This window comes from Desmodus rotundus, chromosome 12, assembly GCF_022682495.2.
Source record: "Desmodus rotundus isolate HL8 chromosome 12, HLdesRot8A.1, whole genome shotgun sequence".
NCBI lineage: Eukaryota > Metazoa > Chordata > Mammalia > Chiroptera > Phyllostomidae > Desmodus > Desmodus rotundus.
Genome location: NC_071398.1, coordinates 51235299 through 51259808, shown reverse-complemented (window position 1 = coordinate 51259808; position 24510 = coordinate 51235299). Strand labels below are relative to the sequence as shown.

Here is a 24510-nt window from a genome sequence, read left to right as displayed (position 1 = left end):
AGTTGGACCCGCTATGCAAAGTTAATGTAATAAAACATACACTAACACTGCAGCGCATCTGTCTGATGCAGCGAGAAGTCTGAGCTCTGCCTGAGCAGCTGTGTGACTGGAGTCCACACTGACTTGATTGGGTGCCTCTGACTTAAATTATACACTTTTTGCAAACAATGAAGTACATGTTGTGGACATCAAAGACATGCAATGACAGGAATTGTGCCCAGAAATTGCATGTAAAGTTCCAGACCAGAAACTAAATATGCCAACAAAGCTATTCACACTCACTTGTTGGTTCCTTAATGCATAATGTAGCCTATTAAATGTGCAATAGCACTATGTAAACAAAAACAATGTATACCTAAAGTTAAAAATACTTAATTGGCCTGGCTGGTGTGGCTCAGTGATTGAGTGCCAGCCTTTTGAACCACACAATTGAAGCAGGGTGCAGCCAAGAGGAGGGCTACAAGAAGGGATTTGTAATGGGGTCCAGAACTCAAGGTGTCCAGGAAATGTTAGAAAAATATATATAGGATGTCCTCACCCCCACAAGCCTGACCCAGGTAGGATGGGACACATGGGACAGGGCCATCCAGAGCTGTTTTGGGTAGCAACAGCTTTGCACCTAACCCCTGACACGGTCATTTAACATATCTATAACCTTTAAGTCGTTTCATGGATGTGTCAAATAGCTGTGGCCACGCTTTGAGCCAGGGGGATGGGAGCGAATTCCACCCAAGATGGGACTGGGAAGCAACTCCCCCTGGTTACAGGGCCTGCGTGAGAGCTTGGAGATGACTGGCTCCACGCCATGGGGCCACACCTGCCCAGACTTACTATGGCAGCCCAGTAAAGCTGGAAGAACACGGGGATGCTGGCAGGTGTAACTGACTGTAGGAGGAATCAGAAATGGGCTGCAAAGGAAGATGGGCACTGGGATTTAAACCTAGGCGCAGCAGCCATAGGAGAAGAGGACCACGCAGTTCTGAGGGGAAAAGGGAGAACCACGGAGTTCTGAAGGAGTGAATAGGGAGGACCATGTGGCTCTGGGGTGCTTCTTTTTGCCACGCAGCTTAGGCAGCAGGAGAGACTTTGCCGGGAAGAAAAGGGGAGGAAGGACTTGCTGGTGGGCCATGAGAAGGTGCCACATGGCTTTGGATTAACTGGAGATTGCAGCAGCCACACAGCTGATGGTGCCGGGAGCCTGAATCTCGGACTTGTACCTCTTTTCCTGAGATATGGTATCCTGGACTGGGCACAGGGAGAGGGAAGGACTGTGTGCATCTATGGGTATTCTAAAGGACTTTAGTATCTTATTGAAGATATTAAGTCATTACTCTAAGTTTGTGTAACTTTTAAATAAATAATTTCTTTCCTTTTCACCAATCTCTGGCATTGAGAGACGTCTTTCTTCTGGCTACGGGCATTTCGAACCTAGCAGGTGTGTGTGGGAGGGGGAACCTCCAGAGACAGAAAGGGGAATCCTTTCCGTAATAATTTATCGTGAACCACCCCCCGCCTGCTCTGTAACACAATCACTGGTTCAATTCCCAGTCAGGGCACATGCCTGTGTTGTGAGCTAGGTTCCCTGGTGCAGGGCACTGGGTCACGCAAGAGGCAACCACACATTGATGTTTCTGTCCCTCCCTTCCCCTCTCTCTAAACATAAATAAATAAAAAGTTTAAAAATACTATATTGATTAAAAACACAAACTGTTATCTAGGCCTTCCTGTACTTACATGCTTTTTGCAGGTGGAGGGTCTTGCCTTCCTGTTGATGCCAGCGCATTGTTTCCAAAGCTCAGTGAATCACACCGTAAGGAGAGGATACGCCCACGTGGACAACCTGGGAAGTTTTACCTCACAAGTAACATAGTTGCGCCATCATACATATGACATATCTCACAAGGTAGGACACACCTTCGAAAACAAAAAAAGATGCATAATATAAACACAAATGGAACCTATTTATTTGTAATGTAATTGACATTTATTATCAATTACATTACAAATAATGTAGTGTATCAATATTTTCTTAATTGATATTTATTAAAAATCAATTGTGAAAAATTAATTTTTGAAAAACTACAATAGAATTCTGACAAAGTTATTGGTATTTTTGTTAGTGTGAAAATGGGATTGTAATTGTAATGACAGAGAACTTGTGAGATAGTGATTAGTATGACATTTCAATGTGATAATGTAACGAGGAATATTGGGGTCCCCAAAACAGGAAAACCTCCACTAACATGGGTGGGGAAAGGGGAAGTGGATCAAAGCCATTGAGAGTTACTTTGCATATCTAAAGAACTTGGCAAGTGTTTTAGCTGTCCCTGCTGCAGTCTAAGTCATGGATATGGCTGTGACCCTAACTCCCCGTGCAGCTAAGGGGCTTGCTGTGCTGCTTGCAGGCAGCTCCTACCTCCCTGGGCCCTGTCTGTCAGGACTAACAAATGGCAGAGGAGAAAGGCAGGAGATACAGGGAAGGGCAGATGAACCTTTTGTGGGAAGTCAGAAATGGAGTGAAGGAGGAAGACTCACACCAGGATTTAAAACCAAGTGTGGGGCAGCCATTGCACTCTTGACCATCCCTCTTGGGAAGGAGAAGCCTCTTGTCCATGTAGCAGCTCAGCAGGGGTCGTGGCCACACAGGTTGAAAGGATGCAAAAGGACCCCTGCCAGCCTGCCACAAGGAAGTGCCATGTGGTTTTGGATTAAGAGCAGGAGCCTAGCTGAGCGTGGACAACTGGGACCAGCTGGAATACAGACAGGAATCTGCCCAGCTAAGCTACACACTTCTATTTCTCTTCCTGGGAGACAGGACCCATGACTTGCTTTGGCAAGAGGAGGCAGGACTGTGTGTTTGTGGGTGTTTTTTCTTTTGTTTGTTTCTAAAAGGAGAGTGATTGAATGACAGAATTCTGCCATTATTCTAAACTTGTATAACTTTTAAATACATAGTTCCTTTCCTTTTCAGAAGACTCCGACTTTGGGAGTCACAGGTTTCTTCGGCCTTGGGCAATAGAATGCGGAGGAACAGAACCCACAGTGGCTCTGTCACAACACAATTAGACATATTCAGGAAGTATATTTAGATAAGTGAAGAAGTACATATTTATCATGAAAGTGGACCCATGTTTAGGTGAGAATTCTTTTACATCAAAGGAAAGTAGCTCAGTAGGTGGTGAGAGGATCTATCCGACACACGAAGTTGTGGGTTCAATGCCCAGTCAGGCCATATGTAAGAATCCACCAAGGAATGCATAGATCAATGGGAAAACATATCCATGTCTCTTTCCTTCTCTCCTTTCCTCTCCACAAAATACATAACACACTGATGTTTCTCAACCTCTCTTTCACGCTCCCTTCCCCTCTCTCTACAAATAAATAAATAAAATCTTTTTAAAAATTTTAAAAATAGTAATTCTGTAAGAAGCTTTTCCCTATTTAAAAATTCAAATCACGTGTTTTCCATCTTGCAAGATGATGGGTGAGAAAACTGAGAAGCCAGATACTAAGGAGAAGAAACCCAAAGCAAAGACACTGATGCTGGTGGCAAGGTTAAGAAGAGTAACCTCAAGGCCAAGACACCTAAGAAGGGGAAGCCCCACTGCAGCCGAAACCCTGTCCCAGTGAGAGGAATTGGCAGGTATTCCCAGCCAACTATGTATTCCTAAAAGGTCATGAACACGAGGATGTATTCCGCAACTAAATCCTGGATTGAAAAGAAAAAGGAGAAAGTTATGTAAACCAGTTGGTGGCGACAAGAATGGTGGTACCCGAGTGGTTAAACTTCGCAAAATGCCTGGACACTATCCTACTGAATATGTGCCTCGCAAGCTGTTGAACCATGGCAAGAAACCCTTCAGTCAGCATGTGAGAAAACTGCGGGCCAGCATCACTCGGGGGACCATTCTGATCATCCCCACTGGGCGCCACAGAGGCAAGAGGGTGGTTTTCCTGAAAGAGCTGAGCAGCGGCCTGCTACTTGTGACTGGAACTCTGGCCCTTAATCAAGTTCCTCTACGTAGAACACACCAGAAATTTGTCATCGCCACCTCCACCAAAAATTGATATCAGTGGTGTGAAAATCCTCAAGTATCTAACTGATCGTTACTTCAAAAAGACCAACCTGCACTAGCCCAGACACCACAGGGGAGATCGTCGACACCAAGAAAGAGAAATACGAGATTACAGAGCAATTCAAGGTTGATCAAAAAGCCGTGGACTTGCAAATTCAGCCAAAAATCAAAGCTGTTCCTTAGCTTCACAGCTACCTCTGATCTGTGTTTGCTGTCACAAATGGGCTTTATCCTCACAAAATGCAGTTCTAAATTTATTTTAAAACACCTAATTAAAAAACTGATGTGTTAATATAATTTAAGTCACTTTTTTCCTGTTTCTCAGATTGCAGTAAGTGTCCAGGACGGGGTCTCAAATCATCATTCACTATCCAGACTGGCTGAGGTGGTGGCAGGTTTTACAAGAATGAAAGTTTATGACACCCTGGATCCAAGACAACTCCTCGGGCTGGGTGGGGTCCCTTACGCAATTTCCAATGACTTTGGGAATACGCACTACCAGCCATTCAGCAAAGAAGATCTGAGGTCACAAAGGATGCAGGCTGGATGGCTGCCGCACACCAAGATAGAAGGGACATGCATTAGTACCGCTCTCAGTTTTGCAGTGAAGTCATTTTGCTCATGTCCACAAGCAGGATCAAACTGATTTGAGCTGGTTCTAACACAGGGTGTACAGAGAAGACAGCCTACCAGCTGAATCGGATGATATTTTCACAGCCGAAACTAAACTAAAACAAAGATACAAAAAAACAGAGAGCACTTGAACCTGCAGATACTGCCTAAAAGCACCAAGGAAACGCACATGTCGCTAGAAAAAAATCCAGAAACAATTTGGAGTGAGAAAAAATGGAACCAAACGTAACAGAAACTGTGGGACTCTGAAGTTTATTGAAACGGGGATCTGAAAGAGAAATGGACTTACCTCCATTCATGAGGATGCTCTGCTTGGAAGTGTCTGAGCCACAGGACACCCAGTGATGTGTGACCCTAGAGTAAGTACTATGATGAAACCTTTCACTGCATCCCCAGGAAATGCAATAAGCCGACAAGCCACAGGGGGGCATCGGGAGCATTTCCACAGACTCGCCACCACAGACCACCCTGTTGTCTGAAAGCTGGTGAACATCTAGGGCAACGTGTTGCTGCTACACGCTATGTCAACACAAATCGGCCACACTGAGGAGCTGTACCCACTCCCTTATTCCTGGGACATTATCATCCAGAGTCGGGCCCAAGCTCATCTTTGACAAGAGGCACAACTCTGATGAGGAACTCCTGACAGTGAGTGGGAGCGCCAACTATCCCCTCAGTGAAGGTAATTCAATCAATTTACACAAAACAATCTGGCCATGGAGTCAACTTACTGAACCACAGCTACCCTCAGACCAAGGTGAGCCTCTGAGACATGAAACATGATGTCCCGGCTTTCCTTCAATTCTTCTAAATTTCTCAGCTTACAACTTTCTGTATCTGTCTGACCTCTCTGCTTTTCCTCAAGTTCTCATGAATGAAAAGGACCAACACTTTGAAGAAGAATCTCAGGCAGGGCAGCCACGCTTCCAGCAGAGGCAGAGCTCAAGTTAATTCTCCCACCTCTTATGTCCTCTCAGGACATACAGTGTCCTGCATGTACCGCACGTGGAGACTTACCTGTTCTCAGGACTAACAGGGCCTTTTCTCCTCTAAATATTAAACTAACGATCGTTTTACAACTCTTAATTAATATTAATACCTTTCTGTAGTTTGCTCACTCCATAACGTTTTTGCAGAAATAATCTGCAGTTCCCCTGCAGAAACTGTCACTGCATTTACAGCCAAAAGGGTCATCATTTCCTTGCAAGGAAGAAAAACCCCAAAATCCAAAACTTGCATCTCACGTTCAGATGCCTGCTTTCAAAACCTTCATGAATCCCAACATTGCAATCCTGGCAGCAAATTTAAATTTGGTACGTAACCGTGATCCCCAGGTACATGTCATATTCATAAAAGTTCATCATAGACAGTATCCCAGAAAATTCAGTAAGATATTTCATGTGCAAAAACAACTGTTTTTGGTAGTTACAACACATACTGACAGAGAGGCTGAAGCTATATTCGGTCTATGAGCCATGGCGACACCTCATCCAACATTCCTTACGTCTGCCTAGTACCTCCTTGTAGGGAACCAGTTGTTTCAAACTGGCTAATGTGACTCAGCCCAGTATGGAAAGCGGACAGGAGCGAAGTGGTGGGCAGGAGCCAGACCCTCAAACCAGTTTCCCGTGGGAACCAGGCCTAGAAAATGCATTCAGATTGTCATGGCTTGCTCTTGCTAACACCCCCTCAGCCTGCTCTGAAACAGTAGGTGTTTATTGCCTGTCTTCAAGGTAATTTCCAAAGCCTGTATGAATTTTCCCAAGGACGGAGCGTAATCAGCTTGCCACCTTCCCCTTCTACATTTTTTATTTTTGTTGTCTTGATTGTACCTAAAATGTAGACAACAACATTCTATGTAATAGATAATAAGACCCAAGAAAGGCAACAAAAGCCTGTCCAGGCAAGGGTCGGGGTGCTCTCCCCTTGACAGAAGCAGCTGTAGGGCTCTCATCTTAAGAGAGTACCTGTACTGGCCCTTTTTCTCCACAGGACTTCTGTAGTCTGTGTGCATTTGTTCTCATCTTCAGCCATGAACCACACAGACTCTTCCGGCCGGAGTCTGCTACACCTCCCCCATCCCCAGGTTCCCTCCACAAAATGGAGTATTCTTGCTCAAACAACTGAGAGAACACACTGAACCTCTGATGTTCAATCCAAATATTTTGCAAGAGAAAAGCAGTTACTTACCTACAGGGGAGTTCTCATAAGACTGTCAGTTGATTTCTGAAAAGAAACTTTGCAGGTCAGAAGGGATTGGCAAGAAATAGTCATGTTCATGAACAGCAGGGACCTACAGCTACCAAGTGCTGTACCAAGCAAAGCTAACAATTAGAATCAAAGGGCAGATAAAGATTTTCCCAGACAAGAAAAAAGCTAAAGAAGTTCATCACCACCAAGTCATTATTATATGAAATGTTGGAGGACTATCACTCATGTGGTAATAACATTGATTATTCTCAACTAATGTCTTGATTTGGTCACTTTCAACTTCAACTGGTCTGCCCGACCGTGGAGAATCATCTAGCGAGAAATCTCCAGCACGAAACTTCACAAACCACTTCTGGCACGTTTGATCAGTCACAGCACCTTCACCATGCACTACACAATTTTGTGTGTTTTAGTTGTATTTTTACCATTCATGAAATAATAAAGCAGAATATGCCAAAAATGTTGCTTATCTTCTTCCATCTTTCATAATAAAATGGCTATACAGAAATTCACCAATTTTCATAAGTTTTTTTAAATGCATGATGATATGACAGCTGTCATAATGCAATCTAACAAAATCTTTTGAATGAAGTTAAACACAACTAAGCACTACTAAAGCCATCTAATGAAAAAAAACTAAATGAACTTTTTGGCCAACTCAATATTAGTTTTATGGTGTATACCCCAGTGATTAGATATTATATAACTTACTACGTGATCATTCCGATAAATCTTGTACCCATCTGACAAAACCCATAGTTGAAGTTAATCTCTCAGCCCAGGCCAGAGAGCTCAGTAGTTTAGAACACCATCCCATGATATGCCAAGGTTGTGGGTCCAACCTCTGGTCAGTGCATCTGCGAGAATCAACTAAAGACTTCATAAATGAGGGCAACAACAAATTGATGCTTCTCTCTCGCTCTCTCTCCCCCTGCCCCTTCTTCTCTCTTTCTAAAATAAAAAATATATATATTCAGTCCTGGCTGGTGTGGCATCAGTGAACAGAGTTCCGGCCTATGAACTGAAGGGTCACGGGTTCCATTCCTAGTCAGGGTGCATGCCTGGGTTCCCCAGTGCATACTGTAGTCTATTAACCATACAACAGCACTACACAAAAATGAAAATATACATACCGTAGTGTAAAAATACTTTATTGACTATAAAAGGTAAACCATTACCTGAGCCTTCATTAAGTTGCACGCAATGATTTTGCAGGTAGAGGATCTTGCATTCCCGATGAGGAGAACATATTATCTCTCAAGCTCAATAAAGCACATCTCAATAAACGGGGGGATGCACACATGGGAAACTCTGAGAAGTTTTACTACATTAATAACCCAGTTATCTGGTCATACATAGGACAAATATGTCATAAGAATATAAGACACACTTCTGAAAATTAAAAAATGCATAATATAAACATAAATGGGTGTCTATTTACTTGTAATCTTAATGTCAATAAAGTAACTTGTTGAAAAAATGGGCAGAAATAATTGTGACAAAGTTACTGGAATTTTCGTTAATGTGAAAATTGTATTGAATTATCAAAACAAAGGAGAAATTGTGAGTTACAGACATAATTAGTGATTCATAGGTGACATGGTACGTATGACATTGTCAATGCAATGGGTTTAGGAACATATTCAGGAATTATATTTTGTGGGACACCAAGACACACTTGAAAAACCTGCCAATAAACGGATGTAAAATACAAATAGTGATACAACCAAGCACTTAAAGAAACTTCAAGCTAAAGGATGGGGATGATGTTAAATTCAATAAGAAGAGTTGGAGAGAACCAAGATGGCGGCATAGGTAGACACACTGCGCCTCCTCGCACAACCAGAACTGACAGAGAGTCGAACGGCAATGGGGTCCGACACCAAGGAAATAAAAAATAAACATTCATCTAGACTGGTAGGAGGGGCGGAGACAGGCACCAGGGTGGAGAGGACTCGCGTGGCTGTGGCAGGACCGAGACTGGCAGAGTGTGGGATGAACGGGGCAGAGTGTGGGATGAACGGGGCAGGCAGTCCGAGCGCTAGCTGACCCTGCGGCCACACATTTGCGCAGATAAACCGAGAGAGCAGGACTCGGAGTGGCAGAGAGCGGGGCAGGCAGAGTGCGGGTAGCACACCGCAGCCCCACATTCGAACATAGATAAACCGGACAAACGGAGGGGAGCGAAGCAGACCGCGCAACCCAGGGCTACAGCTCGGGGAAATAAAGCCTCAAACCTTTGATTGAAAACCCCCGTGGGGGTTGGGGCGGCAGCAGGAGAGACTCCCAGCCTCATGGGAGAGGTCGTTGGAGAGACCCACAGGGGCCTAGAGTGTGCACAAGCCCACCCACTTGGGAACCAGCACCAGAGGGGCCCAGTTTGATTGTGGGTAGCGGAGTGAAAGATTGAAATCAGGAGGAGAGTGAAGCGGGCGCCATGGCTCCCTCTGGGCCCCTCCCCCACATACAGCGTCACAGCGCTGCGACCAGCATTACCCCGCCCCCGTGAACACCTAAGGCTCCGCCCCTTAAGGTAACAGACTCGCCAAGACAAAAAAAGAAAAAAAAATGGCCCAAATGACAGAACACTTCAAAGCTCCAGAAAAAATACAACTAAGTGACGAAGAGATAGCCAACCTATCGGATGCACAGTTCAAAGCACTGGTTATCAATATGCTCACAGAATTGGTTGAATCTGTTCGAAAAGTAGATGAAAAAATGAAGCCTATGCTAAGAGAAACAAAGGAAAATGTACAGGGAACCAATAGTGATGCGAAGGAAACTGGGACTCAAGTCAATGGTGTGGACCAGAAGGAAGAAAAGAACATCCAACCAGAAAAGAATGAAGAAACAAGAATTCGGAAAAATGAGGAGAGGCTTAGGAACCTCCAGGACATCTTGAAACGTTCCAACATCTGAATTATAGGGGTGCCAGGAGAAGAAGAAGGACAAAAAATTGAAAACTTATTTGAACAAATAATGAAGGAGAACTTCCCTAATCTGGCAAAGGAAACAGACTTCCAGGAAGTCCAGGAAGCTCAGAGAGTCCCAAAGAAGCTAGACCCAAGGAGGAACACACCAAGACACATCATAATTACATTACCCAAGATTAAACGCAAGGACCTACATCCAAGATTGCTCTATCCAGCAAAGCTATCATTTAGAATGGAAGGGAAGATAAAGTGCTTCTCAGATAAGGTCAAGTTAAAGAAGTTCATCATCACCAAGCCTTTATTATATGAAATGTTAAAGGGAGTTACCTAAGAAAAAGAAGATCAAAAATAGGAACAGTAAAAATGACAGCAAATTCACAGTTATTAACGACCACACCTAAAACCAAAACAAAAGAAAACTAAGCAAACAACTAGAACAGAAACAGAACCACAGAAATGGAGATGACATGGAGGGCTGTCAATAGGGGAGTGGGAGGGGGAGAGGGGGGAAAGGTACAGAGAATAAGTAGGATAAATGGTAGGTAGAAAATAGACAGGGGGAGGGTAAGAATAGTGTAGGAAATGTAGAAGCCAAAGAACTTATATACATGACCCATGGACATGAACTATAGGGGGAGAATGTGGGAGGGAGGGGGTGGGCAGGATGGAGTGGAGTTGGGGGGGAATGGGACAACTGTAATAGCATAATCAATAAATATATTTAAAAATAAATAAATAAATATTCGGAGGCAAAAAAAAAAAAAAAAAGAAGAGTTGGAACTGAGCCTGCAAATGAACGGACACCTCATCTGTGCTGAGGGGACCATAGCTGTTCCCATGGTTATTATTCTCTTTAACATGATGGAAACTTCATTCTTCTTATATAGATTGAATACTAAAAGGTGTACTTGTATCTCTACAGTAATGGGGAAATCAGCTTGACTTAAGACTAAGTGATAGGTTACCGTGAAAATGCAATGACATCAAAATAATGCTCTAAAGTCCGAGGTCACTCACAAGGGCTGCTCAGCACTGCTCCCTCTGCTAAAAACGGAAAATCAGCACCAGAACAGCTTTAAAGATTCAGCTCTTATCCAAGACATTCTACTGACAGCTCCGAGGATGGAAAGGGCAGAAAAAGGTCTATTTTCAGAGTGTACACACATGCCACCTGATGACTTTAAATGGATTGTTAAGAAAATGTCATGGAAGCAGATTGCAAATATCATGAAGGATGCTCAGCACTCACCCTTTTCTCAGAAAAATCCCACGAGCTATATAACTCTGCCAGCTGGGCTGTGGAGGCATAGATTCAACCTGATTTGGCCAATTGGCCTGTGTCAACCAATCAGGAGTACGAATCTCAGTTGTGACCAGAGTACACTGGGCAGTGGATGAGCGTTTGTGTTCAGAAGGATTGTGTTCCTACCCAAGGATCTCCGGTGCAGACACGGGGACACTGGAAAGGAAGATGTGGCTGCTGGACATGGTCAGGGCTGCAGGAAATGCTGGTGAGCACCACCGTCTCCTCCAGCCAGTCCTGGACAGAGTACAGGATCAAGTGGGCACTGAGTTTCCTGTATGAAAAGGTGAACACTCCACCAGGGACATAACAATACTATAGGTCTCCAGCATCACTTCTCAGTATGTCCCAGGTATTGCTTCCCACTGTCCTCAAAAGGCAATAGACACAATGCAGCCAAGGCTCAATGCTGTTTTTCCCTGGAGACATCACTGCAAATCAGATAGGATTCCCATGAATGCTGTGAGGCGGATGTTAAGGCCTTTAAGACATCAGGAAAATGGAGAAAATCACCATGACTGCAACAATGAAAACAGCAGCAACAGCTGAGTTTCCCGTATCAGGAGTCTTTGCTGTCTCCCTGCCCTGCACTGGGGCCTTAATCTGCCACAGCAGAGAACGTCCCCAGTTCTACCATCAGAATCACAAGTTTCAAAACAGCATTGTGGATCTGACATTTGTCTGCTGTCACCTTGAAAAAACCCCTCTTCCTTCCTGATCCTTCATTTGCCAAGAAATACAATAGGTTATTAACCCACAGGATGCAGCTGAAATTAAGAAAATACTGAAAAAGCAAATTCTATTATACAAGTACCCGGAAGTGTGTACTGAATTTCATTACCTCTATTGATTCTCAAAAGGGCTGTGGTTTGTGCCTTCATTAATTTCATGTAGTGAAGTGAACTTGGGGACGTTTTATGGTCACCCAGAAATGCTGCACTGGGGAATCCATATAGGAAGCTCTGAAGCCACATTGTCCCATGTGGGGTCTGTGTGGACTGCAGCTGATATGGGGCATGAGAGAAGCCCCATTTATTTTTCACAAGCAGCCGGGGCAGGTCTGAGGTGTCTGGCCTGTGCACGGCATCCACGGGAGAGAACTGGTGGTATAGCTACTGCCTTCGGAACGAGCACCAAGGCCGGGATAAAAGCTGCTGGTCACCCATACTTTACACAGGAGGAAAGTGAGGCTCATTAAGTGTACTGTGTTCCTTTAATCTGACTGACTTCTTCCCTGTGGCCTCCCGATGAGCTTTGAGGCTCAACAAATATCCATCCATCCTCTTACTACCCGGTGCACCTTCAAATGCTGCTGCAGGCAGCCAAACCCAGACATTAGACCATAAAAATGGGTGAACTCTAACAAGTAAGGCTTTTTATTACATTACTAAATGTATGAACTTACAAAGTTGATGAACTGTGCTAATAATACAGATTATTCTTTACAGTATATAATATGTACCCATTACACTCTATATAATAAAAGAAAATCCCAATGATTAGGTCATATTTTCCACTATTAAAAATTATTCCATAAAGCAAAAATTACTTCTCCTTCTAGGAGTCAAAGTGGGTGACATTGCAACATGTATCTTTGCTGCTTCACTGTCCTATTTGTTACAGGAGAAGAGCCCAAAATCATGAAAGAATAGGTAAGTTGGTGAGCACACATTTAACTACATTTAACTAAAAGCACATCAGTAGTACGTACACTCCTAAAAAATGCTCATCGTGATTCATTACAGAAATGCAACTAAAACAAAAGCGCATACAAATTCAGGAAGAGCTAAAAATTAATAAAAGTTGAACAAATCAATATTTTGCAATGGTGGGGAAGGGCAACCCTCATACACTATGAGTAAGAAGGCATAAAGGGCCCTAGCCAGTGTGGCTCAGTTAGTTAGAGCATTAACCAAAGGTGAAAGGTCGCACGTATGCCTCCTGTTCAGAGCACTAAGTAGGTTAGGAACGCAATCCCTGGTCAGAGCAGGAAACCAATCAATGTTTCTCTTCCTCCCTTCCTGTCTCTCTAAATAAAATGTCCTGGGGTGAGAATAAAAAAGAAAATGGTCCCAAACGAGTCCATAAAGACACAGTTTCATAATACATTGTTAGGTCCCACACACATAAACATTAGACTTATCACACAGGCCACACAGAGAACACTGGTAAAACATTAAAGTCAGATGTTTCCGCAGCAAGGTTTCTTCAGTGTCATCATACTGAAAAAAATAAAACATTTCCTAAAATCGATCCATTTACACTGAGAACTCTCCAAGGTCAAAAAGGTATAAATTTATCCCTAAAGATTAGCTACATTCACTTCACACTCAAAGCCTTTAACCAGCGTGAAGTGTGTTTAGGATGGTGATGATATGAGGTAGGAGATTTCCCACATTTTATGTCCACATAAAGCGTATCTCCAGTGTGAACTCCCTGAGCACAGGACAAAGGATGGAAGACGCATTTCCCACATCCACTGTACTCATAAGGCCTTTTATCAGAGTGAAATATCTGAATATAATGGAGCTTACTGCTACAATAAAAAAAATTCCTCATATTGTCTGCACGCATAAACCCTTTTTCCTGTGTAAGCTCTCAGAAGATAACAGAAGAAATGGCTAGAAAATAAAAGATTTCCCAAACTTCCTTGAATTATAAGAACTTAGTCATTGAGAACTAAGAACAATGACAGCCACAGTTACCGGTAAAGGATTTTCCACATTCACTGCAAGCATGAGGCCATTCCCCCGGGTGAACTCTCTGATGAGAATATAGGTTACTGATAAAAAAAATTTCTCATATTCCCTGCAGCCATAAGGCCATTCTCCTAAGTGAACACTCTGATGACAACGAAGGCTAATGTTACAGATGTTTTCTAAAATTCACTGCACTCATAGGCTTTTCTTTTGTGTGAACTCTCAGAGGCTTACAGAGGTGGCAGCTACAGGTAAAGGATTTCCCACACTCACTGCACTAATAAGGCCTTTCTCCAGTATGAACTATGTGATGTTTACGTAGGTCAGAGCTACTGGTAAAAGATTTCCCACATTCACCACAATGAAAAGGCCTTTCTTTAGTATGAACTCTGTGATGTTTCTGGAGGGAAGAACTACTAGAAAAAGATTTCCCACATTGAAAACACTCATAAGGCTTTTCTCCAGTATGAACTTTCCAATGATTCTGCAGGCCAGACCCACTGACATAGGATTTCCCACATTCATCACACTCATAAGGCCGTTCTCCAGTGTGGACTCTCTCGTGTATACGGAGGGCACAACTCTTTGTAAAAGATTTCCCACATTCACTGCACTCATAAGGCCTTTCTCCTTTGTGAACTCTTTGATGATAACAGAGGGTAGAACTCCTGGTAAAAGATTTCCCACATTCACCACACTCATAAGGTCTTTCTCCAGTGTGAACTGTGTAATGTTTATGAAGAGCAGAGCTTGTGGTAAACGATTTCCCACATTCACTGCACTCATAAGGCCTTTCTCCAGTGTGAACTGCATGATGGCTACGGAGGTTAGACCTCCAGGTAAAAGATTTCCCACATACAGGGCATTCATAAGGCCTTTCTCCAGTGTGAACTCTGTGATGTATACGGAGGGCAGAACTCTTGGTAAAAGACTTCCCACATTCACTGCACTCATAAGGTTTTTCTCCAGTGTGAACTCTCTGATGTTTACTGAAGGCAAAACTACTGGTATAAGATTTCCCACATTCACCACAGTCATAATGTCTTTGTCTAGTGTGAACTATCTGATGTTTACGGAGGGCAAAACTAGTGATAAAAGATTTCCCACATTCAGTGCACTCATAAGGCCTTTCTCCAGTGTGAATTCTGTGATGTTTATGAAGGGAAGAGCTCGTGGTAAAAGATTTCCCACATTCACTGCACTCATAAGGCCTTTCTCCAGTGTGAACTGTCTGATGATAAAGGAGGTGAGAGCTAATGGTGAAACATTTCCCACATGTACCACACTCATAAGGCCTTTCCCCAGTGTGAACTCTCTGGTGTTTACAGAGGGCAGAGCCATTGGTAAAAGATTTCCCACATTCACCACACTGAAAAGGCCTTTCTCCAGTGTGAACTCTCTGATGATAAAGGAGGTGAGAGCTAATGGTGAAACATTTCCCACATGTACCACACTCATAAGGCCTTTCTCCAGTATGAACTCTGTGATGTTTACGGAGGTCAGAATTACTAATATAAGATTTGCCACATTCACCACACTCATAAGGCCTTTCTCCAGTGTGAACTCTGTGATGTTTCCGAAGGGCAGAGCCACTGGTAAAAGATTTCCTACATTCCCTGCACTCATATGGCTTTTCCCCTGAGTGAACTTTCTGATGATAACAAAGACCAGAGATTCCTAGAAAACATTTTTCACATTCGTGGCACACGGAACATTGTCTTCCAGTTTGGACAGCTTGGTCTGGAAGAGGTGTGTGTTTGAGGACAATGGCTTTCTTATATTCTTTTCTTGTGGGAACAATATTTCTCCTTTGAAAATCCTCCCCGGATGTTGACATTCCATTTGCTCTCTCCCTGGTGTTAGTAGCCTGTTGTTGGAAAATTCCTGAGTTGGTAAAATTGATCTGCTCAAGCTCCTGGAAGGTAAAAGTCTTTTCGGACACATTGGAAATGCAGCCCTTCACCAGTGAGGCCCTGTCCACACCTCCTACAAGAGACTCCTGTCTCAAGTGCTGCTCCTGGTGCTGGTGATGCTTTGCAATGAAACAAAATTGTTTTGCACATGCTCCACACCTCAGCAGTTTCTGTCTCTGCTCAGCTCCCTGCTGGTCAACCAAGAGAAAAATTTCTCTCAAGACACACTCACAACTCTCACAGGGGTGGCTCTTCTTGGAAGACAAAGCTGCCTTGGGATCCTTTGCCTGCGACACTCTTACAGAAAGGTTCTGTTCAGTGGGAGCCTCCACATCTGCTGCTCCACAGCAGCAACCTAAACAAAAACAAACACTGGTGAACTTGATGTTGACTTCGTAGAAAAAGAATATTCCCAATACAAAAGTCCATTCTGCAAAGCTAGGCATGATTCTATGGGCTGATTTTCAAGACAAAGTGTTAGACTCTGTGGAAATGGCTGTTATTATTGGTTGGCCCCAAAGGTCAGTAAATAGTGGAGACCTCACCTAAAAAGATACAACCACAGAAAGAAAAACAAAGAAGAGAGGCAGGGCCTACTAGCAGTTCCTCCACAAATGGCTTCCTGAAGGGCCTTTCCTTTTAGTGCTAAGAGGCCATGTAGAATGCGTTGAATGTGCCCAAACACATAAAAATGAATTGTATCACAGCAGATGATTTCAGGTCAGTGTAAGAATATGTGAACCCTAACTGTTGTGCCTTAACTGGTTGGAACATTGTCCCGTAAACTAAAAGTCTGCAGGTTTGATTCCTGGTCAGGGCACATACCTAGGCTGCGGGGTCAATCCCCATCAGTAGTCATGGTACCTGCGAGAGGCAACTAACTGATTTTTGTTTCTCTCTCACACCTCTCTCTATATATCTTTTCCTCCTCTTTCTAAAATCAATAAACATATCCACGGATGAGAACTAAAAAATATAATACTCAGAAACAGAAGAATATGTGCACACTGTGAGGCTCTGCAGGCATGGATAGAGTTTGGAGGGTAGAAATGACAGATGTGTGAGCAAAATGGTTGAGGTGAAGGATTTAGAAAGACGGAGATCATTCATAGGCTGTGAATCCTAGGAGAAATGATAACTATTAGAACTGAGTAGGAAAAATATCAACAATAAGGACAAGTAGATTAAGCTGTAGGACCAACAATGGTAAGAACATACTGTTAAATAAATGGGTTCCTAGTTATAACTTTAATAAAGCTCTGGGCCTCGCCTGTGACTGTGAAAACACTCTCCCTCTTAACTCTCAGTTGAGCCATTCATGGGACTCAGAACAAGAAATCCTAACAGAGACACTGAAGGGATGGACAGTAAGCAACTATAATAGAACAAGACAGCACAAAACAGACCCAACAAAAAGATCTTTGTGAGTGACATATGTGAAACAGCAGAATAGGAGACAGGACGGTGTCTCCACATTCCATAAGCAAGTTCACAGCTATGCATGAACAAAAACAGTTCTAGAGGAGGAGAATAAGAGTTCCTTAAGGCAAACAGCAAAGCAGAGAAGCCAAAAATGGAGAACTACTCAGAATTACTGAATAAAAAGACTGGCTGAGCAAAGCTATGTGCAGATGGTGAAGCACAGAAGACAGGAGTCGAAGTTACCTCTATCAGCCACCAAGCTTGTAGTAGTATCGACCCTAGTGATCACTTGGCGAAAAACCCTAAGAAACTTCGTTATTTAGAACCACAGCAGTCGCTGGAACATTGAAAGAAAAATGTGAGAAAAGGAAAAAAATAGGTAGAAAGTTTGTAAATATATATTCTGAAAACTGACTTCCCAAATCCGAAAAGACATGAGAATAATCAAGTTTGCTATTTCTCACAGGTCCCTGTACAATTTCATTGAAGTAGGCCTCACCAACATTTTACTAAAAATGTCAAAAATTTGAAGAAAATGGCAAAGAAAATTTTGAAAGCACCCAATGAATAGAAACATTTCCTACAGAAAGAACGCACCCATAATGCTATAATGCAAATATCCCTGGGAAAAGTTGAAGACTAGAAGACAATCAAATGATATATTGAAAATGCTAAACGAAATAAAATCTGCCAAACCAACAGTATTTACTGAGAAAAATTGTTCTTCAGAAATAAGGAAGACATTCCCACACAAACAAAAGCTGAGCAACTTCATTGTCACTCAACTTTACTCATTAGAAATGCAAAAGGAAGTTCTTCAAGATGAAATGGAACAATACTTAACAGAAACATGAATACATAAAAGATATGTAAAACTCACTGCTAAATCTGATAATGGAATAAAATTCACAATATTTCAACATTGCGTTGGTGGAATGTGTACTACTAAACATTATTGTAAATGTGAAAAATTAAAATGAGTACAAACAACAATCTAACATTTTGTATATTAATACATATACAATATTAAAATGTGTGAATTGTGACATCAATAATAGTTAAAGGGGAGGTGTAGAAAACAGTCAAAGGGTAGAATTTTCCTATGCAATTAAAGATGCCATCAGGAGAAAATAGTGTTGAGTGAATTAGTTGTTTTATGTAAGTCTTTTGAAAAACACGAGCAAATATATATGTAACAAATACAAAACAAAAAAACAGAAAGAAATTTAAGCACACACTGTAGAAAATGATGAAATCACGAAGGAAAACAGTGCCATAGAAAGATAAACAAATGAACTACAAAAGAGGCAGAATCCAACAATAAAGTGGCAGGAGTAGGCTCCACAACAAATCTCCAAGAAAGGACAGAATGACTGAAGAGATTAAAAACAACCAAACCAACTGTAAGACACAATATATGCTGCCTATAAGAGACACCCTAAATGTTCATGGATACAAATAGCCTGAAAACAAAAACAGGGAAACATATTCCTTGGACATAAAACCAAGAGAAGGCAGGAGTAGCTGAAATTCTATCCGACAAAGACAACCACAAATATTGTCACAAATGATAAAGGTCATCCCAGAATGGTAAAGGAGTCAATTCATCAAGAGGACGGCAATGTTAAGAATTAAGCACCCAACAGCATATATTAATTATATTCAGCAAATAATATCAGAACTGAAGGCATATAAAAGAAGTGAATATTAGTTCAATAGTAGTACTGAATTTCAATATTCCCCTTTCAACAATAACTAGATCACCCATCTAAAAGCACTAAGGAATCACTGAAGCTTGACTACACTTTAGAACAAACAGAACTCATTCACTTATACAGAACATTCCAGCCAAATGCAGCACAAGATGCATTTTTGTCAAGGGCACATGAAATATTCTCTAGGTAGACCTTCAGTTAGATCCAAAAACAAATCCCAAACTTTCAGAATAAATCACTTCAAGTGTCTTATGTGATCGCAGTGATAGAACACAAGAAATCAATTTTAGTGTTCAGAAAGATGAATATTCACAAATAAGATGAAATTAAACACAACACTCCTGAACAACCACAGGGTCAAAGAAAAAAATGACAGATAACTCAAAAAACGTCTAGAGGCAAAAGGAAATAAACAGAAAAATGAAAGGTTACGTACGTGGAGCAGAAAATGCAATGGTAACAGCACACTTTGTAGTGACAGACGCCCACCTTAAGTCAAAAGATCTCAAATAAACAACCTCAACGTGGACCTCAGGAACCTAGAAAAACATGAAGATACTAAACTGAAAGTTAGTAAAGGAAAAAAACAATAAATATTAGAAAAGTCATACACGAAATAAAGGGAAGAAAAACAAAAACAAAAGAATATCAAACAATAGAATTAAGAGCTGTTTCTTGAATGATACACAACATTGCCAGACCATTAGCTACACTAAACGAAAGAAACAAGAATCAAATGTATTTAAAAAGAAATGAGGCTTCCAGCCAAGACAGAGGCATAAGTAGGTATGTTTTACTTCCTCACATAACAAAAAGGATAAAAATCAATTTTTAAAAAACAGAATTGCCAGAAAATCGAACTATATGGAAGCCAGACAACCAAGGAGTTAAAGAAAAAACATTCATCCAGAGTGGTAGAAGGGGTGGAGACTGGCAGCCGGAGTGGAGAGGATGCACTGCAAGGCAGCAACTGGTGCATCAGGTGAGCAAGGCAGCCACTGGCAGACTGGGCAGTCCCACATTCACATGGAGATAAACCGGGGGTCCCTGCTGAATACTTAAGTATCTGCACCTTACAACATGACAGGAGCACAGAGACAAAGATATATGGTCCAAATGAAAGAATAGATCAAAACTTCAGAAAAAGAACTAAGTAAGGAGGGGATAGCCAACCTATCAGATGCAGAGTTCGAAACACTGGTAATCAGGACACTCAGAGAAATGACTGGGCATGGCCACAAAATAAAGGAAAGAGTGAAGGCTATACAAAATGATATAAAGAAAAATATACAAGGAAACAACAGTGAAGGAAAGGAAACTAGGACTCAAATCAACGATCTGGAACAGGAGGAAGAAATAAACATTCAACTGGAACAGAACAGAACAAAGAAAACAGGAATTCAAAAATAATGAGGAGAGGCTTAGGAACTTCTGGGACAACTTGAAAGTTCCAAGATCCAAATCACAGGGGTACCAGAAGGAGAAGAGGGAGACCAACAAACTGAACAATCTTTTGAAAAGTTAATGAAGGAAAACCCCAATCTGGCGAAGGAAATAGACATGCAAGTCCAGGAAGCTCAGAAAGTCCCACAGAGGTTGGATGCAAGGAGGAAGACATCATGACATAATTAAATTACCTAAGATTAAACATAAAGAAAGAATCTTAAAAGCAGCAAGAAAAAGAAGGAAGTTACCTACAAAGGAATTCCCATAAGACTATCAGCCGATTTCTCAAAAGAAATCCTACAGGCAAGAAGGGGCTAGAAAGAAGGATTCAAAGTCATGAAAAGCAACAACCTACATCCAAGATACTCTCCAGAACAGCTATCATTTAGAATGGAAGGCCAGATAACATGCTTCCCAGATAAGGTCAAGTTAAAGGAGTTCATCATCACCAAGCCCTTATTATATAAAATGTTAAAGGGACTTATCTTAGAAAAAGAAGAAGATCAAAATTATGAATGGTAAAATGACAACAAACTCACAATTATCAACAACAGAACCTAACAAAACCCCAAAACTAAGAAAACAACTAGCACCGGAACAGAATCACAGAGATATAGATCACAAGGAGGGAGATCAGTGGGTACGGACAGAGGGAGAATGGAGGAAATGGTCAAACGAATAAGAAATATCATTGATAGGTACAAAATACACAGGAGGAGGTTAAGAACAGTATAGGAAACGGAGAAGCCATAGAACTTCTATGCACGACCCATGGACATGAACTAAGGGAGGGGAATACTGGACGGAAAGGGGGTACTGGGCGGAGAGGGAGAAAAAAAATGGAACAACTGTAATAGCATAATCAATAAAATATATTTACAAAATAAAGAAATGAGTCCTGGCTTGGTGGCTCAGCATATTGAGCACTTGCCTGCAAACCAGAGGGAAGAAGGTGTGATGCCTGGTCAGGGCACATGCCTGAGTTGCAAGCCAGGTCCCCAGTTGGGGGCATGTGACAGGTGACCACACATTGGTGTTTCTCTCCTTCTGTTTCTCCCTCCCTTACCCCCACTAATGATAAATAAATAAAATCTTTAAAAAAAAAAACCAAAATGAACAATGAGACATTACACCTGACACTACAAGGCACTAAGCAACATAAGAGATATTTGCAGGTGACATGACACAATGTACAGAACATTGTCAACATTCCACTATAAACATCTGAAATTATAAATAGATTCCATAAAAATACAGCATAGAGAAAAAACATTCCAATATCGGTTCCATATTTATAGTCTAACAACAAAAGCTTTGTAGAGAAATTAAGAAAGTAATCAAATATACCACAGCATCAGAACCAATAAAAAGACTCAGGAACAAATTCTACAAAGGAGGTGAAAGGCTTGTACACTGCCCCTCTAAAACAGTGAGGAGCCCTGGCTGGTGTAGCTCCGTAAGTTAGGCGCCAGCCTGAGAACCAAAGGGGCCTGGGTTTCTGTCAGGGTCCGTGGTGTGAGGCGCAGGAGAGGAAACACACACTGATGTTCCTCTCCGTTTCTTTTTCTCTGCCTTCCCCTCTTTCTAAAAATAAATGAATAATATCTTTTTTAAAAAGACAGTGATGAAAGAACTTAAAGAAAACATGAACGAATAGAAAGATATCCTGTGTTCACACATTTCAAATCTTAATATTGTAAAATGCCTAAAGTACCCAATGTAATCTACAGAGTGAATGCAATCCCGATCACAATTCCAACAGGATTTCACCAAAAAACTTAAAAAAACCAAACAAACAATTCTGAAATGGAGGAAGCCTGAAAAAGCAATCTGGATACCACTGATAAAAATCAGCTCCAAAATAGTAAAAAATTAAACGTCAGTCCTGAAATCCTAAACTACTTCAACAGAAAATAGAGAAAAAGCTTCAGAGATTTCTATTGAAAATAACTTCCCTCATGTGACACCAACCAACAGGCAAAAAGCAAAAACAAACAATCCTAACTACAAAAACCAAATAATCTTCTGCACATCGCAACAATTAACAAAATGACAACGACAGCTACAGGATGGGGGCAAATCCTTAAAACCATGTGAAGGTCTCCCTTGGAGATATTGTTGATTCAGTTCAGAGCACCACCATAAAGCAAGTATTTCCACACAGGAAAGAAGTCACACAAATTCTTTTTATTTCCCAATGAATAAAGAAGTTATGTTTACATTACAGTGTAGTCTATTAACACAGGAGCTTTGTGGGAAAAAAACCCTAAGTAACTTAAAAGTTTATTGCTGAAAATTGCTAACCAGCATCTCAGCCTGTTATTAAAATGGTAGCAGTACATTTGCTCACTGAAGCGTTTCCTAAAATATTGAATTTGTGAAAAACACAATATCTGCACAGTACAATAAAGCAAAGTGCGAAAAGACATGCACCCGAATCGGATGAGAAATTTATAAAATATACAAGGTATTGAAAAGACTGCTTAGCCCACCCTGGCCAGTAGCTCAGACGGTTAGGGAAAACCTCAGAACACACAGGAATCAATCATAAATAAGTAGAACAACCAATCAATGTTTCTCTGCCTCTTCAAAAATCGATAAATGCAAATTTAAAAAAAAACTAATCATTAGCCCAAAACATTGTGAAAAGCACGACTATAGTGTAGAGACATTTGTGCAAAAAGTATGTACAAAGGACCAACAGGAATACAAAAAATGCATTTCCTCATTAATCAAGACAGAATCTGCTTTCCTGCAAGACCACCAACCACAAATGCTTCCCACTGAGGGTTCAGCAGAGCAGGTATTGGGGCCGCAGGGAGAGAAGAGGGCAGCCTGACACGTCCAGGATCTGCCTAGAAAAGTGGAGACGCAAGCAGTACCCACAGTCCTCACCTGTGAGGACTGCGCGCACCCTAGGAACAGAGGGCACAGGGAAACGCAAACCCTACTCACGGTCACTGGAGACAGTGAGGGTCTTACCCAGCGAGGATATAAGAGCGAAATTCTCCAGCATCACATGGAGGTACAGGCGTCTCTGAGCCGCATTCAGGAGGCTCCATTCTGTCCTGGAGAAATACACGGCCACATCCTCAAAGGTCACCCTAACCTGTCAGAATTGATACGAATGAATCTGGGACAGTCTGTCTCAGACCCCGCAAACCTTCTCTATACAAAGTTCCCCACATTCAACCTGCCCCCAGTTCAGAGTGGACAACCCCTTGAGTCCCAGGAACGACGTGACTCAGATTCACACTGGTGAATGCAGACACACAAAGGACCCCAAGGTTCCTGGGTCCTCCCGGCTCAGGCGCCTCTGCACCTGTTCGTTCACAGGGCGGCCACTCTGCAGGTCACCCTTCCATAACCCGCCAGATTCTGGCTGTCCCCGACGCCCTCGCACCCAAGCTGCAGGGCTCTGTGGTGTGAGGGGGAGGGCCCGGGGGAGGCCACTCACCTCAGCCAGATGCCTCCACGCGGCCTCAGCCATCCGACTCTGTGGGCGGAGCGGGGCGCCAGCAGCGGCCAAAGTGAGTGTCCCTGGTATTGCAAGCCCCTGTCTCCGCCCTGGCGCCTCGCTCCCGGGCAGCATCACCTGGCATCACACATGCTGTGGTGACCATTACTTTCCCACCTTCTCCATTGGATTTTGAGATCCAAGATCCTGACTTAGCTATAGCAGACACAGGCAGGAGAGGAAATGCCCGCCACTGCTGACCAGAGTCCCGTCCTACTCGAGTGTCCAAACGGAAATGCCTTTACTGAGTGTTTATTGGCTCATTGTCCTGGTATGCCTCTCTGCCTTCTGGGTAATGTAGTTCTTACACTCCAAGACTGGGATGCTGTATTTCCCTCCTGACTCCAGGAGTGGATTTACCTACCCAAAGGATATTCTCTGAATAGGAAATGTGCTCTGTCGCCCCCCAGTGGGCATCACTTCTTGGGCGAGGTAGTCTCTGGCAGGCCTGCACGTCCTCCCTCTTTTTTTGTTTTTTTTAAAGCAGCTAGTTTTTCATAGCTTTCTTAAGGATCTGCACCACTTTCTGATCTTCAGGCATCCTGTCTCTTCTTGATTCAGGCCATCTGGCATGTGGCTCCTTCAAGCAGAAGGTGGTTGTGGGAGGTTACGCCAGTCCCTATGGCTACCGTCCTGCCTCAG

The 24510-nt window shown here is 42.4% G+C and overlaps 1 protein-coding gene and 1 pseudogene across 1 annotated transcript; one reads left to right on the top strand and one right to left on the bottom strand.

Moving 5' to 3' along the window:
• Positions 1–1848: 1848 nt before the first annotated feature.
• LOC112313532 (zinc finger protein 418) lies at positions 1849–24458 on the bottom strand. The gene is made up of 4 exons (XM_024570104.4): positions 23809–24458; positions 23334–23460; positions 11103–16123; positions 1849–1914 (listed from the first exon to the last, which is right to left on the bottom strand). The coding sequence occupies exons 1-3, from the start codon at positions 23941–23943 to the stop codon at positions 14133–14135; spliced, it is 2253 nt and encodes a 750-aa protein (XP_024425872.2). The 5' UTR covers positions 23944–24458; the 3' UTR covers positions 1849–1914; positions 11103–14132.
• On the top strand, positions 3395–4328 carry LOC112313534 (large ribosomal subunit protein eL6 pseudogene; annotated as a pseudogene).
• Positions 24459–24510: the final 52 nt, after the last annotated feature.